This window comes from Corylus avellana, chromosome 7, assembly GCF_965113065.1.
Source record: "Corylus avellana chromosome 7, dhCorAvel1.hap1.2, whole genome shotgun sequence".
Classification (NCBI taxonomy): domain Eukaryota; kingdom Viridiplantae; phylum Streptophyta; class Magnoliopsida; order Fagales; family Betulaceae; genus Corylus; species Corylus avellana.
The window spans coordinates 20,468,317-20,483,744 of NC_142496.1; the positions used below are offsets into that span (position 1 = coordinate 20,468,317).

The window sequence follows — 15,428 nt, forward strand, 5'->3', positions numbered from 1 at the left end:
CTTTTCTGAGCATAAGCAGTCATTCCTTTGAAGAACATAAAAGAAGTATATAGATGAAAACACGAAATTAAGAGATTATTGATGCTAATGAATATGTTCATCTACAGTGTTCATATTCTCACAGGAAAACATTTTAACACGTATAGTCATTTGACAGAAGACGATAGATATTAAAACATGCAAAAAATTAAACGATGAGAAGCTCGGTCAGTTCAACTTCAGGAGCAGATCTTCCTGATGCAGCACTTAAACGTAGTAGCCTGTGAATGTAAATCCTCGACCTACAATCTCACCAGCACAGAACCAGGCAAAGCATTCCAATCCAAACAGAGCAGCAATGCCAGCATCCTCAACCTTAAGCTCATTCCTGTTCTTCCACAGCTGCTTAACATAATCAAGCTCCTTCCAGAATGCTTCATTGCGTCCAGGAATACTGTACCACCACAAATAAATTGATAGATCAATTATATTTGACAGAAAAAACCCATTATAGTTTGCATACACTACTCAACTGGAACCACCTTGGACATGTATGACATCCATTGTCCACAATATTTTGACAAGTAAGCAAATTTAATCTAAACACTAATTTGAAGCAACACCATACAAATTTGTCAAAGAGAAAAGCACAACTTTAACAAGAGTGTAAAACAAAGAGTATGGTTGTTATCCACACTAATGCTTAAAAACGTTATTCCTGTTGCATAAGATATAGTTATTAGCTACGATATAATGGGAAGCTGCAAAATTTAGGAAAGAGGAAAGTATGTGCAACTAATAATTGTTACTAATGATATGGTTCTAAAAGTGATGCATGTATAATGCACCATTTTCAGGGGATAAGAAAAGTCTCATCACTATTTGTTAACAGCAATCAACCATCTTCGTAGGTAGTCAGAGTGATGAAGATGAACTCCATATCACAAATCAATTGCTACACAGAGGTTAATAACACCTCATCTCACATTACACAGTACAGAGAATATGTACAACAAAAAGTAATGATAACATTTTGTTCTTAATTAATCAATACATCCAGTTTTAAGCTGGACTATGTATGAGAAGACAATTACAGATAATTCAAAAACATGTATGCAAACACATCTCTTGATTTAACATAGAAAGAAACATGTTCCACTCAACACAAGGTTTCATGCCTGGCTATGGTCAAACAAGCTTTACTCATAAATCAACCCCAAAAAAAATGGTGGATATCAATGACACACAAACTTGTGGGCTTAATTTACTTCTAAAGCAATTTCTTCTATATTAACAAACAAAAACATGTACATCAACGAAGATTAGGCCATGGCTGGCCAAAATTAAATATTCCAACTAATATAACTGTGTAGCATGGGAAAAATCTTCTTTTTCCAATTGACTAATTCTTTATCAACTTCACTGGGGTTGGAAGGCCAACCAAGCTCAGTACATTTAGATTGATCAAATTTTAGACCAAGAGAATCAAGATCAGGTGGAACACCACATTCAATCTTGCACTAATAATCTACACCAGCTGCAAGTAATATAAACCACTATGAACGAGTGAGGTACATATACATATACATGAAATTATGTACACTTGCATCCAAAGCCCCCACCTTGAAAGTTACAAAAGTATGATATCCCAAGCTGTAACATCATAATTCAACAAGTGGAACCACTTTGGGCATAAAATGGACCTTAGGATTCATGCTTCAACAACCAGATTGACAAACTCCTAGAATACGAATCAGATAAAGCGACGGACCTGGCTAGACGAGTATAAAACAATTGCTTTGACAAAAGGTTGCATTTCTCAACGGTAGGTGGCTCTTGAATGTACTGCTTGTTTTGCTCCAATATCTGCTTGTAGTAGGCACCTCCATTCTTGGCCAAAAAGTTCGAAGCTTGAGCAGCCTTGGATTGCAATTGAACCAGCTTGGATGCCATCAACTCCCCAAGCTAAAAAATACTACACAAAATGATACATTTACGCATCCATTAAACCAACATCTCCCCCTTATTAATGGGCAAGCCCCTATTTGCATAAACGGAAAATGTATTCACAATTCACATATTTTCTTCTGTGAGCTAACATTTAACACAAATTCCCCAAAGCTTTACTGTAATTTTGGGAATTAAAATATATATATAATGTACAAAGCCTTAAGAAATATTATAGTCCTAAAAAGAAGCCAATGAGCTATCGCTCGTGGGTTCAAAGCTCACTGGGTGGGTGAGCATGTAACTTACCAATCAAAAAGAAAATCTAAAAAAATTATAGGACTATATCTATAGAAGCAAACAGAAGTATATCTCGGTTCACAAACAAGAACCAAACAAACCCTCTGCACCGCACAGGCAAACCTAGGTGCTCCATCAAAATGGAAAACATAATTGTAAGATCGAACAAATAAATATCACAAAGCAGGAATTAGAGTGAGAAAATTTACACATTGGAATTCCTATTATATTATTGAAATCGAGCACAATTTTTAAGATACATCGGACCCCAATGCGGTCCTGGATATGAATCGATGTGTGTTTGTGTAATAAGCTTCAAGAACCCTAGATTTGCAGAGAGTAAAGAATCAACTAATGAAGCAAGCACAAATTCTCAATGAAAAATATGCAGATCGTAGATATGATGAGCTTATTTACCGTATAAATCTGTTCGTCTTGAGAGAGAGAGAGAGAGGGAGAGAGAGGTTTTGTGCCTCACTCTCACAGTAGCAGCTTGGCTTTCACAAGGTGTTATTCTCCGGTTAACTCCCTCCAGTGTTCCACTGATTACCACTAAAATTCCGCCATGTCATCGTTACGGAACAATAAAATGTTAGACCGGACAAGGACCGTTTCTTCCATTGCGCGAGGATGAAAATCTGTTTTTAAGGCTAAGAAGCTTAAATTCAGTTCCAAAAAAAAAAAAAAAATTCAGCTCCAATAAGAGAAGTCATGGCTTTGAGTTGGTTCAACCACCTCCCAAATGATGGCCTGATCACTCCTTGCATTTTTTTAAAAAAAAATTTTAAATATTTTTTATTTCTTATTAAGTGTCATGTGTCAAATTATGATTAGTGAGGATGTGATATATTAACGGATAAAAAATGATCAATTTGTCTTTTTTGCTCCTAGGCAGAGATAATCACTCTTTAAAGTTCATGGAACTATTGATCAAAACTTCAACCCCCACAAACTAAAAATGCATTTATTCCTTTTTAATAGAATTTTCTCCAACTTCATTAATGTTACTAAAAAAAAAATATGTGATTCATACATGTTCCAGAAACAATCGGGAAATGAACGTACCATGTGCAAAAACAGATCCTGTATCATGAAAACCACCACTGTTTGGGAGATATAAAGTGAATTGGGATGTGGCTCTTGATAACAAAAACAAATGTTTGGGGGTTGGGATTATCGTGCGGGATTACAAGGGATTTCCACATGCAGCAAAGAGTAAAATTTTTCACTGCTTGCATCCTCTAGTTATGGCAGAAGCAATGAGGGCTTTAAGGGCAACAGAACTATGTCGAAACTTGGGTTTCCAAGATGTTATTTTGGAGGGGGATTCATTGGCCGTGGTTCAGGAAATACGCACTTTGGAGTCAGATTGGAGTGTGCATGGACAATTAGTAGCAGACGCTAGGGTGGTTCTTAACTCTCGTAGAAGCTGGACGATTGGGCATACAAAGCGGGATGCAAACCAGGCGGCACATGATCTAGCCAAGCATGCAATAAGGAATCAAATGGATACAATTTAGTTAAAGGAAATTCCAAATTGTATTTCTGCGATTGTTAATTTAGAGCTTATGGCTCTTCTTATTTAGAGTTTTTAATTTTATTTTTTATTTTTTCCAAACACTATATAGAGTTTTTCGCAACTCCAGATGTTTATTGTTTTCTTTAATGAAATGAACTGATAACTTTTCTCAAAAAAAATATATATATAAATTGAGTTTTGTTGGGGATAAAATCTACTATGGGTTCCACTATCTATCAACCACCCTTCATTATCTCTAAACTACCTCCCACTATCCATCAACCACCTGAAGGTGGAACATGGAGAGAGCAGTTACATAAAACCCAATAAAAGGAATTGGTCTTCAAAAGAGACCGAGGGCTCATGCTATATTTTGACTCCACATAAGAGTGTTAACTTTGGCATCAGAGAGTCTCTAGCCAAGGCCGAAACCCTTTGACACTCTTATTATTTTGCAGACAATCTATCGCCAGTCAAGCCGTACCAAAAACTATATCAACAAGTTTTAAATAATTCTTTCAACGAAAAAAAAAAAAAAAAAAAAAAAAAAAAAAGTGTCCTATCTTTCAAGGAACATGCTACTTGGTTGGTTGGTGTTGTTTACTAAAAACGCTCATAAAATGCTAGATTCCAAAATCCTAAACTAAATCCTGAGATTATATTGGAATTATATTAGAGAGCGACTTGGGTACACCTGTTGCACAAAATGTGACTTTTGTGCCACCAATAAGAAGGTAACACCTCAGTCAATTATACAAAACTTACACTTAAATAAAAGACACAACCACACTAGATCATACCAAATAATAAACAAAAACTTGTTTTAAAATAAAAACAAAATGAGGAGGGGTGGCTCCAACCCATGGGGGTGGCCGCCCAGCCACCCCCAGCGAGTTATGGGGTGGCGGCGTGCCACCCCAACCAGATCTGGGGTGGCTCGCCGGCCACCCCTAGGCCACGAGGTGGCCGTGCCGTCCACCTTAGGCCTAGGCCATCTTCTTTCTATTGAGTTCTCGCCAAAGTATCATTCCAAAGACCCATTACATTTTACATGCAGAGAAATCAACCCATCAAAATTGTTCCAAAGAAAGGAATCGAAATCTCAGATGTAAGAACAAGAAGTTAAAAAGGTGGAAACAAGTAGAAAAAATTGGAAAAACCAACGGAACCCATCAATCCCCTTCTCCAAACCCCTCTAAACCAATCTTTACACGACTATCAAAGAATTATCTGAGCCAAAGAATCACAACTAATAACCCAAATACCCAACCAATGCCGGAGGCGACATCATGGAGGAGAATCCAGAAGACTGATCATTTGCTTTGTATGGCTTCCAAAGAATGTCGAGGGGGCAGGATTTATTGGCATCTAGACAAACCCAAGTCTTGCCCTTCCCACTCCAACGGAACCCCATCAATCCCCTTCTCCAAACCCCTCTAAACCAATCTGTACACGACTATCAAAGAATTCTCTGAGCCAAAGAATCACAACTAATAACCCAAATACCCAACCAATGCCGAAGGCGACATCATGGAGGAGAATCCAGAAGACTGATCATTTGCTTTGTGCGGCTTCCAAAGAATGTCGAGGGGGCAGGATTTATTGGCATCTAGACAAACCCAACTCTTGCCCTTCCCACTTCAGTGAAGCAAGCCCTGCCACCCCTTGGCCATGGGGTGGCCGCCCAGCCATCCCTAGTCAATGGGGTGGTTGGGCGGCCACCCCATGGGCTGGGGGTAACTGATCTTTTATTACAAAGCATTTTTATTCTTCTTTTTTCAAAAAAAAAAAATTGACTAAACCTGATATAATCAGGTGGTTTAATTTTATTTTGTTATTATGCTCCATGTTAAGGTGGCAACTCCTCATTGTTGGGTACAAAATGGAGGTTAAGTTATTCTCTTATATTATAATTAAATTTTGTAATTGTCATTGAATGAAGGGCGTGGATCATCATTATAGATAGTTAAAAGAGGGATAGATCTTTGTTATTGTGGCAACATCTTAAGAGACTAAGAGCTGTAGTAATTATTATTGTGTGAAATATATTTTAACTAGTTTTGCGCTGTTGGTTAAATGCCAAATATATTGATGGAGAAGCCATGAGTCAATGAAATGCCAGGAAGATCACCCTAAAATTGTAAGAAATTTTAAACTTATTTATTTTGATTCAATTAACTTGTAAGTTATTTGGTTCAGCACTCTCTTCGCCTTATATTTTAGATTCATCGAGGAACAAACACATCAAAACTGCACGTTCGGAAGTATTAAATTATCCTCACAACTAAAGATCAATAGTTACACAACTTTTCTTGCAAGGGATTTTTGGGCCTCCCTTCCTCTCTGTCATCACGAGCTTATCCCTAGCCTGCCTTCCCTCAATATTCTTCAGCCTGGGTAAAGGATGCAGAACAAGCATCTTCATATAATGGCGTAAGGCGTCTGGATTGCTCTGCATTTTCTGTAATTTTCTTGAAGGGGATAATTCAAGAGGAAAGCATTTTACGTTTGAATTGTCATATTGATAAATTTTTAAACCAATCTTTTGGTTTCTACTGAATTATAAAATCATTGATAAATACGGGTATCTTGTAAAATTGCAAAATTGCTACCAAAAGACGTTTTTTCATAATAGAAATCTTCTATAACTATAGCAATCGACATGTTATATATATATATATATATATATATATATATATATATAAACTCAGAGCATGCCGGAATGTAATTATCACAGCTTGAGTGCCAAGACAGTGAAAATCACAAGGCCCTTGGCCAATTGCTTATCCCACCGTCTCCTTTACCTTCCCCTGCAGCAGTAAATCTGTAATGCATACTGAAACCTAGTTCAGATATCGTTGCATGCACCAACTAGGCCTGCCATATCATATTCTGGTTACAGGCAAAACGCTGCCTCGTGAACTAGAATATAATTATTCCCAACTAGGAAGAAAGAAGGGTTGACCAAACCAAGTAAAGAACATTCAAAAATGCATGATTTAAGGATAAAAGCTGGATGGAGGTGCTTACAGCAAGCAGCATTTAAAAGTAAGGTAACTAGAAACAAAAGGTAGCAGAATTATTTAGAACAAGCAGAGTAAAATATGAGACACAGGTAACGCCAAAGCCAACCATTCCTTACCTTTAACATCTATGACTTCCACAATATAAAAACCTAACTAGACCTAACAATAGGAATACAAAACCATTCATCAAAGCACCAAACTGACCCAACTTACCAGATATCATCAACTCTGGGGCGATGTCTTGGCTACTCCACTCTGCTGAGCAGTCTGAGAAGCAGCAGCACTGCCATCGGCAGAATAAACCGGAGGCTGTGAGTAAGCACTACCATAGGTGCTGTATGGTGGTGGTGCCTGTCCATAACCTGGCTGACTAACAGGAGGTGCACCATAAGATGGAGGTCCGTAACCCGGTTGACCAGCAGCAGCACCATAATTGGATGGTGGGGCACGTTGCGGACCAGAGTCAGGTTGAGCATAACTAGATGTGGGTGGCTGAGAATGGGGATATCCTGGCTGCACAGGGGCAGGCTGGCCATAGCCTCCGGGGGTGCCTGGTGACTGGGTAGCCTGCCCATAAACTGGGGGATTGGCAAGAGGTTTCTGGGCTTGCGGTGGTCCATAGCCAGGCCCATATCCGGACTGAGCCGCTGGTTGATTACCATAACCAGTTTGCGAAGTTGGGGGTATTCCATAACCAGGCTGAGTTGTTCCTTGAGGTGGGTAACTTGCAGGACTTGGGCTAGGCTGTTGAGCACTAGTGTATCCTGGCTGGCTCACAGAAGAAGCCTGGACAGGTGGAGCTTGGGCTGAATCTGCCTGAGATGCATAGGACGGAGTGTGCCCATCTTGTGCTGGGTTGGTCACATTCCCATAGCCAGATGCAGAAGTATAACCTTGCTGCTGATCATACGTTGGTGGCTGACCATATCCAGATTGAGCTGGTGCCTGATACACACCATAGCCATCTTGAGAATAACCTTGTGCCTGTTGATTATAGCTTGAAGGTGGTGGTTGACTATAATTGTAACCAGAATTATCTGCTGGAGCTGCAGTACCACCAGGTGTTTGCTGCTGCTGTGAAGCTGGCTGTTGACTGTAATAATCATAACCACTTCCCTGAGAAGTCTGCTGAGATGGTGCAACAGTTGACTGGTCCCAATTAGAGGCATAACCACCAGAGGCAGGTTGAGGGTAGCCTGGATAAGAGGGCTGAGACATGTTATACTGGGGAGTTTGGCCCGGATATGCTCCAGGCTGCACATATCCATAACCTGGTTGTTGCATGGGAGGAGCCCCAGGTGCACCCCAGGCCGTGGGAGGTCGTGCTTGATAACCTTGCTGAGAATATCCTCCAGCCATTGCTGGATTTCTCACACGATTCTGCATAAAATTGTTTCCACAAATAACAATGGTGAACTTTTCTGCAATGCTACGTACATTTATGCATACAATAAACCACAGGAAGTACATGCATATACATATAAAAAAAATTATAAACGAAACAAATCCAAAAATTCAACAGAGAACGCACAAATAGCAAATATTACCACACACGGATTATTGGATTTCATAGTGTACTAGGAAGGGGGTATAAATGCCTACATACCGTAATGGTTGAGGAGATATTGAGATACTCCAGCAGAAGCCCACCCTCTCCCTATTTGAAGTAAATGGGTACAAAAAGGACCACAATACTGTACATCCTTTTATATAAAAGCAAACAGAGACATACATAGCCTATTGCCGTGAAGAGGCAACAAGTTTATAAAAAAGTGCAACCTAGAAGGCATCTTTCCATAATATCCATTGATGCATTGTAATTAATAAAAAGAAGCATCAGAATAAGAGAAAATATAACATCGAATATCAACATTTTGAGCCAAGTAGACATTGGCCAAGTAAATGATATCTCCTTAAAAGAGCTTACCAAATTTTTGTGAAGACACATTTGCAGCTCGTCATTTTAAACTAATGACATTCTTTTTTTGATGAATCTAAAGACATCTTTGCAATATTATATTAAAAGAACAAAATATAATACCAGCAACTGTCAAGGCTTACTTTTGACTGAAAAGTGCGACCAAAATAAGGATTATGTATGACACTAATTAAATCTCCACGGCTTAAAAATGATTATAACAAAATAAACCGGAAGTATATCAAAAAGAATAAAATAAAATTTACTCAAGTTTACTAATTAAAAAAAGGTGTATGACAATAAAATAAAGTGAACTGGATCTTCTAATTGTTGCTACTGTTGAGCAATGCACTAACAAGAATATAGCTTGTCATAATAGACACTATAAAGGCAATAATCCTTAAGGTTCCTCATCCAATGACAAATAATTCAGTCCAATGACCTTGTACTTCCATCAACAGAAACTCGCAGCGTCTCTCCACAATATATTACTAAATATCAGAAATTAGGATTTAGAACCATACCAGAGTGATGCTGAGGGAACACCAACACAAAGAATTCCATGTTGGTGTCACCAATGGTCCAATAGACACTAACCCTACAATAGTTCCCAATAACATAATCAGTCATAGGTACAGAATCAATAAGCACATTCGACGGTTGTACAAGCTATAATCCCAATAATTATTCACTCGGACATACAGCTAAGAAGTAGATTTGACCAACATTAATCACTTGAGTTAACCTAAACAGAAAAACAAGTACGACAGGCCTGCCTCAGAAACCAATTATCCAATAAATCTGCATAGCACTCAGATATGACAGCAATAAGCACCCTCATTATAGACTGGTAGTTCAAACTATCGAATTTCACCTCTGTCCAATGCCCAAATTCATACATCCACCATCCGCCAATCGACATATACATAAGAATCTTACTGCAGTATATGATAAATTCAGGTAGTAGACAAGTCAAAACACACTGCAGGTTCATAATCTAGATATGAATTCAGAACTCAATCCATAATAGATCCAGATGTATATTGTGCATTGCAAATTACCGTGCAACACAGTTCCTAACTCAAAAACTAGTAACAATACATAATCGAAGAAATCTCAGCCTGAGCCATTAGTAATGCAGAGGCTTAGCTCCTCTTCCAGATTTATTCCGACACATAGAACATGGTCTCCTTGCAAGCCAACGAGAACAGCAGCAGAAGTAACATTCTGGATTTTACAAGTCCAATAAATGGGAGAGAAATTGATGATAAAATAACATATCCAATCCTTCTGAATTAACCAGGTAGGCACTCAATGACAATCCAGAAAATTCTTGATGACATCCACGAAAATAGATAGAAAAAAGATTATTACATGGGATTCATGGGAAAAAAAGTAAGAATGTCAATATCACCTATATCTTTCTTACAGAAAGTGTGAAGGGAGGAATTCGAAAATGTATGGTAGTATAACAATTGAGAGATTATTTGCTGGATAAATCCACTACTGATAACATCATAAATCCTTTCTTCAACAACACAGGCAGCTATGAATTCTAGAAATATTAAACAATAAAACCACAGAACCTATCGAAAGTAAAAAATTATAGAGTAGAAAAGTGACACTGACAAGTGGTACTTTCAGGAAATGAATAAGAATAAACTAGACAAATGGAGAAGCTACTAGCAGAGAAAAGAGAACAGCTGAACCTAAGAGAACAATACCATTAAGAAGATGAACAGGGGGTCGCACAGTACATGTGTGTGTAAGTGTGTATTTAGAGATTATATGAAAAAAATTAAAAGCCAAAAGGAGTTATGTTCCATCTCTAGTCCGATAAACAAGAACCTGTTCATCTAAAAAACAAATCCACTTCCAAAATCAAGAATGCACAATTCATTTGTCTTTCAAGATAAACATAGAATATAGACACACATACACATATATAATAACTGCAATGCATTTTTCTTCTCACTAGAAAATTTTAACTGGGCATAAGAGAAGCAAAGAGTCTTCTAAATCTGCAATCTAACACTAACCAACATACCTCGCTGATGACTTCATTGACCAACTGTTTAGCAGACTCAATTTGTTCATTGGTCCCATCAATCTGTAATGTCCTTTCAATCGATGTATCACCAGGGGGCAGATGCAAAGGTATCACCTGGACAGAAAAAGGAATTCATTCAGAAAAACAGCTTGCCCCAATTGACTCCACAATTAAAATAAAATCAATAAAGACAGCAAATAAATTATGAAAACAAACCTGAATACGAGCTCCAGTCCTGGCTTGCATATTTTTAATTGTTTCTCCTCCTTTACCGATTACCAGACCAACCTGAAACAAGACGCTCATCACAGACCATCCTAAACTGTAACAATAAAAATAAGCTGACAAATACAAAAACTTCTGCATACCTTGTTATTTGGGACTTTCATTACAAATGTGTCAGATCCAGATTGTCCAGTCACTCTTCGCGAAACTATGCCAGAACCGCCAGCTTCAGCCTGGCCAAATACATTGCATGGGGATAAATGATAAGCACAATCACTCAAAAATAATGGAAATGCACTCTGATAAAGTTACTACTATATGCCACTGTCAATATAGCTATATAATACAAAATTTAGTGTAGTATTGTGGCTATTTAGCATAAGGCACTTAAACCACAAAAACACCAATCAAGGTCAAGTTAGCACCACCTCGGAAAGAACTTCACTTATCAGCTGCTCAGCCTTGGCAATCTGTTCTGGACTACCCATGAGCTCCACCATCCTAGTCGGAGAATTGGGATCCGCATCCATATCCCGAGTGACTTGGATCTTCGCTCCAGACTGAAGCTGAAGATATTTAATGGTCTCTCCGCCTTTCCCAATAATAACACCAACCCTACCGTTCGGAATATCAATTTTTTTGCTCGAACTCTGGAACCCATATGAGGCAGGCGCTGCAGGCACCGAGTGCAGACTATGAGGCTTCACATCTGTTTAGATTGAAACAATCACACATTACCCAAACAAATCGACGCAACATCTTGATAAAAAAATTATAACTAATCCACCAAAACACATTCAATTATAGCTCAAAACAAAATAAATCAACCCATTTTATAATTTCATTTAATCTCTTAGGAATAAACATGCTAACACCAACCCTAGTCAAACACTAGAAAGATAAAGAGTCTTAAGAAGAAGAAAAAATGTCAAAATAAGCACTATAGTACAAACGAGTAGATCGAGAACCCTAAAACCAAAACCCTAGAACCAACCAACAAATCCTATACACACAATCCAGAATAGCAAAGGACAGGAAAATAGAACGCAAACCTGATGGAACGGAGCTGAAGCCGGTATCGCTGGAATCGAAGCCAGAAGCGCCATTCTCAATCTTAGGGCGCTTGGCGTCGAGGACACCTGCGCCAACGCCGGCTCCAGAGTTGTTGAAGAGGCGAGCGGCGACCTCCTGGGCGCGCTGCTTGGCGAGCGTCAAGCCGTCGACGGGAGGCGGGACGTTGTTGTAGGAGGGAGGCGGCGCGTGGACCGAGTCAGGCGACTGAGGCGCGATCGGCGCGGAGAAGCCGGTGGGCCTACGAGCACCAGCGGGCGGCGCCGTTGGGTCCTCGTACTTGCGCTTGTTGGTGGTGGTGTCACTGCCGGACGAGTACTGCGCTTCGTCGGCCATTGTAAGCGAGAAAGAGAGTGAGAAAAATGAGAGAAACCCTAGTGGGAGACAGAGAGAGAGAGATTGGGTGGTGTAAGAAAAGGGTGGCTTTTATATATAGCATCAAGCGGCAGCTGTGTATTCTGATTTAATAGAGGAGATTTTTTTTTTTTTGGGGCCGTAATTTTTTTTTTTTTCGTTTATTTTTGGTTGACAAAAGGACGAATATGCCTATTCGCTAGGGTTAATTCTTCATCCATGTTCGTCCTGAGCAGTGAGCACCAATGGAAAGACATCCATATCTTTGCAATTTTTTTTTTTTTTTTTCCATAACATGTAAATCAGGGGTGTAAACGAGACGAGCTTGAGCAATCTTCTCTTGTTTGGGCTCGGCTTATTTAAATTTTATTCGAGCTGAGCTTAAGAATGAGCCAAAAAATCGAGCTTGAACTCATAATAAATCGCACCGAGCCAGTTCACGAGCTGGCTTTTATATTTAATTTATTTTTTTATTATAAATTTAAACTTTAAATACTCTTTAAACGGTTCAAGAAGCCAACTTGCATATGAGCATTTGCTTAGTCTGACTAGCGGAGTATGGAGCCCGAATCAATACAATAAGGCACTTAGTTTCGAAGAGAGGATATGCATCATTTTATAATAAAATGATGCTATTAAAAAAAAAAAAAATTCATCAATTTTTAATATTAATATGAAGAATTATGTGAATAACTATCAATTCGAGCCTTATACGAGCTGCTCACGATCTTAGCCGAGTCGAACCGAGCTAGCTTGGTTTAATATTCAAGCCAGGATTCATGTTCACGAAATATTTCATTTAATATTCGAGTCGATCATAAGCCAAGTTTATGTGAGCTGAGCCCGAGCTTGCGAGGGAGCAGCTTGCTCTCTTAACAACCCTGTGTACAACCGGTTGCACAAGAAACCCCAACCGCTGCACCCAACAAAAAAAATTTCATTGGCGGTTATTGAAAATCAGTTCATAAATAGCTTCACCCTTTCAACAAAAAAATAATAATAATAATAACTTCATCATTTTTTCTTTGATATAAAACTTCAAACCGTGAATTCAAATGAGAAATAATGTTCATATTTCATAATATATTGTTAAGGAAAATGCTATGTATTTTTCTAGTGTTTTCTTAGTATTCTTCCAACTGTGATATGTCTTTTAAAATCACCAATAGATTAAAAGTCAATAATGATAATCTTAAATTCAACGATAATTTTAAAATTCATATCACAATTGGGAGGATACTAAGAGAACACTAGAAAAACACCTAACATTTTCCTATTTTTAATTCAAACTACTAAATATTTGGATTTATCTCATATCTCATATATCTAATGTAAAGATTGCCAATATATGAGATATGAGATAAATCCAAATATTTAGTAGTATATGAGAAGTGTGGTTTTCAGCCGGTTGAACTACATCTTAAGAACAAGTAAAATAGAGAGAATTCATTTTACGATCAAAAATTTGTTATGTTGCATTTAATAGTATACATGACGCTACATCATTTAAAACTTTAAATAGTATAGTAGTGCATATATATATACTATTAAATTTGTGAAATTTAATCTTATCATCAAATAAAACCTCTCCATTTCACTTTAAATAAAAACGATCATTATCCCCAATGATATGCAAATTTCACCAAGATTTGATTTTTATTTTCTACTTTAGAAAAGGTAAGAAGCTGAAAATGTGTAAGAATAATGTGGCAGCCGCATTTCATCTTTATGTACAGTGAAAAGAAAATGCTTGAGATAACATTTTTCACTATAATTCCCTTAAATTAATGCCACATCACATAACACAAGTGAAAAAAGTTAACCAACAAATTTAACTAAAGAATTTAATTGTTTAGCAACTTAATACATTAAGTGACACATTGATAAGTCAATTTGTAAACAATTTATAATAAAGATTGAAATACCCCAACAACACTCGCAATGAAAATATCAAAGAGGATGGTCGTTCATGATTAGTGCCTGAAAAATGCTGCTTGATATTCCAGTTTACCATGTCATCGAATTTGAAATTAGCAATACTTAGACCCTAGGGGGTGGCTTCGGCTACCCCCAAGGACTGGTTAGGGGTGGCTTCATGGTCCCAGGGGGTGGTTTGGCCACCCCCTAGGGCCAAGAATAGGATCCTCTCAAATTCATTTTGAATAGGAGAATATTCAATTTATAGCTAGGATTTCTTCTTAAAAATTCTAAAGCCATCAATAGGACACTTGTCTACTAACTGAAAATAATAATAAAATATTATTTTAGATTTAAAATAATAATAATAATAATAATAATAAAAAATTAGAAAATATTTTTAAAAAACTAAAGGTGGCCGGCCAGCCCATGGGGGGTGGCTGGACCACCCCTGTTTGCCTGGGGTGGCCGAGGCCCATGGGGGTGGTTCGGCCACCCCCAACGGCCTAACTAAAAAAAAAAATCATTTGGCCCTAGGGGTGGCCAGACCACCTCATTGGGCCATGGGGTGGCCGAAGCAATCCCATGGCCCAACAGAGTGGTCCAGCCTCGGCCGGTCTAGGGTGGCCGAAGCAACCTCATGGCCCAACGGAATGGTCTGGCCACCCCCTAAGGCCAAACTAAAAACAAAAAAACAAAAAACAAAATTTAATGGGTGACCGGTCTGGGGGTGGCCGAAGCCACCTCATGGCCCAACAGGGGTGGTCTGACCACCCCCTATGGGCTGACCAGACCACCCTTAGTTTTTTTAAAATATTTTCTAATTTTTTATTATTATTATTTTTGGTTAGTAAACATGTGTCCTATTTATGACTTTAGAATTTGTAAGAAGAAATACTAACCATAAACTTTTTCAGTCCATTTTGGACTAGAGATGATCCTATTCCCTTGGGCCAAACCCATAAATTTAGAGGAACAAGATCCATTTCAGTTCAAATGAACGATCCAGTTAGTTATAATTTAGAGATGTTTGTGTATTTTTACTTTTTGAGAAAACAAAAATACCCATCCACTATAACTAACTGTATATTCTCTACTGGAGAATATCCTAATTGATACTTA

At 38.2% G+C, this 15,428-nt stretch overlaps 2 protein-coding genes across 3 annotated transcripts; both read right to left on the reverse strand.

Annotated features, from left to right (window-relative positions):
- Nucleotides 1-50: 50 nt before the first annotated feature.
- LOC132183635 (uncharacterized) lies at nucleotides 51-2,750 on the reverse strand. Its single transcript, XM_059596997.2, has 3 exons — nucleotides 2,644-2,750; nucleotides 1,751-1,954; nucleotides 51-433 (listed from the first exon to the last, which is right to left on the reverse strand). Exons 2-3 carry the CDS (start codon nucleotides 1,930-1,932, stop codon nucleotides 247-249), a joined length of 369 nt encoding a protein of 122 aa, XP_059452980.1. The 5' UTR covers nucleotides 1,933-1,954; nucleotides 2,644-2,750; the 3' UTR covers nucleotides 51-246.
- Nucleotides 2,751-6,719: 3,969 nt separating this feature from the next.
- On the reverse strand, nucleotides 6,720-12,459 carry LOC132183632 (KH domain-containing protein). Of its 2 annotated transcripts, none has more exons than XM_059596992.2 (6): nucleotides 12,017-12,459; nucleotides 11,390-11,673; nucleotides 11,108-11,197; nucleotides 10,956-11,027; nucleotides 10,737-10,853; nucleotides 6,720-8,151 (listed from the first exon to the last, which is right to left on the reverse strand). In XM_059596992.2, the coding sequence occupies exons 1-6, from the start codon at nucleotides 12,369-12,371 to the stop codon at nucleotides 6,994-6,996; spliced, it is 2,076 nt and encodes a 691-aa protein (XP_059452975.2). In that variant the 5' UTR covers nucleotides 12,372-12,459; the 3' UTR covers nucleotides 6,720-6,993. The 2 variants fall into 2 exon arrangements, with proteins under 2 accessions (XP_059452975.2, XP_059452976.2); XM_059596993.2 differs by having other exon boundaries at nucleotides 11,393-11,673; nucleotides 12,017-12,458.
- Between the last annotated feature and the right edge of the window lie 2,969 nt (nucleotides 12,460-15,428).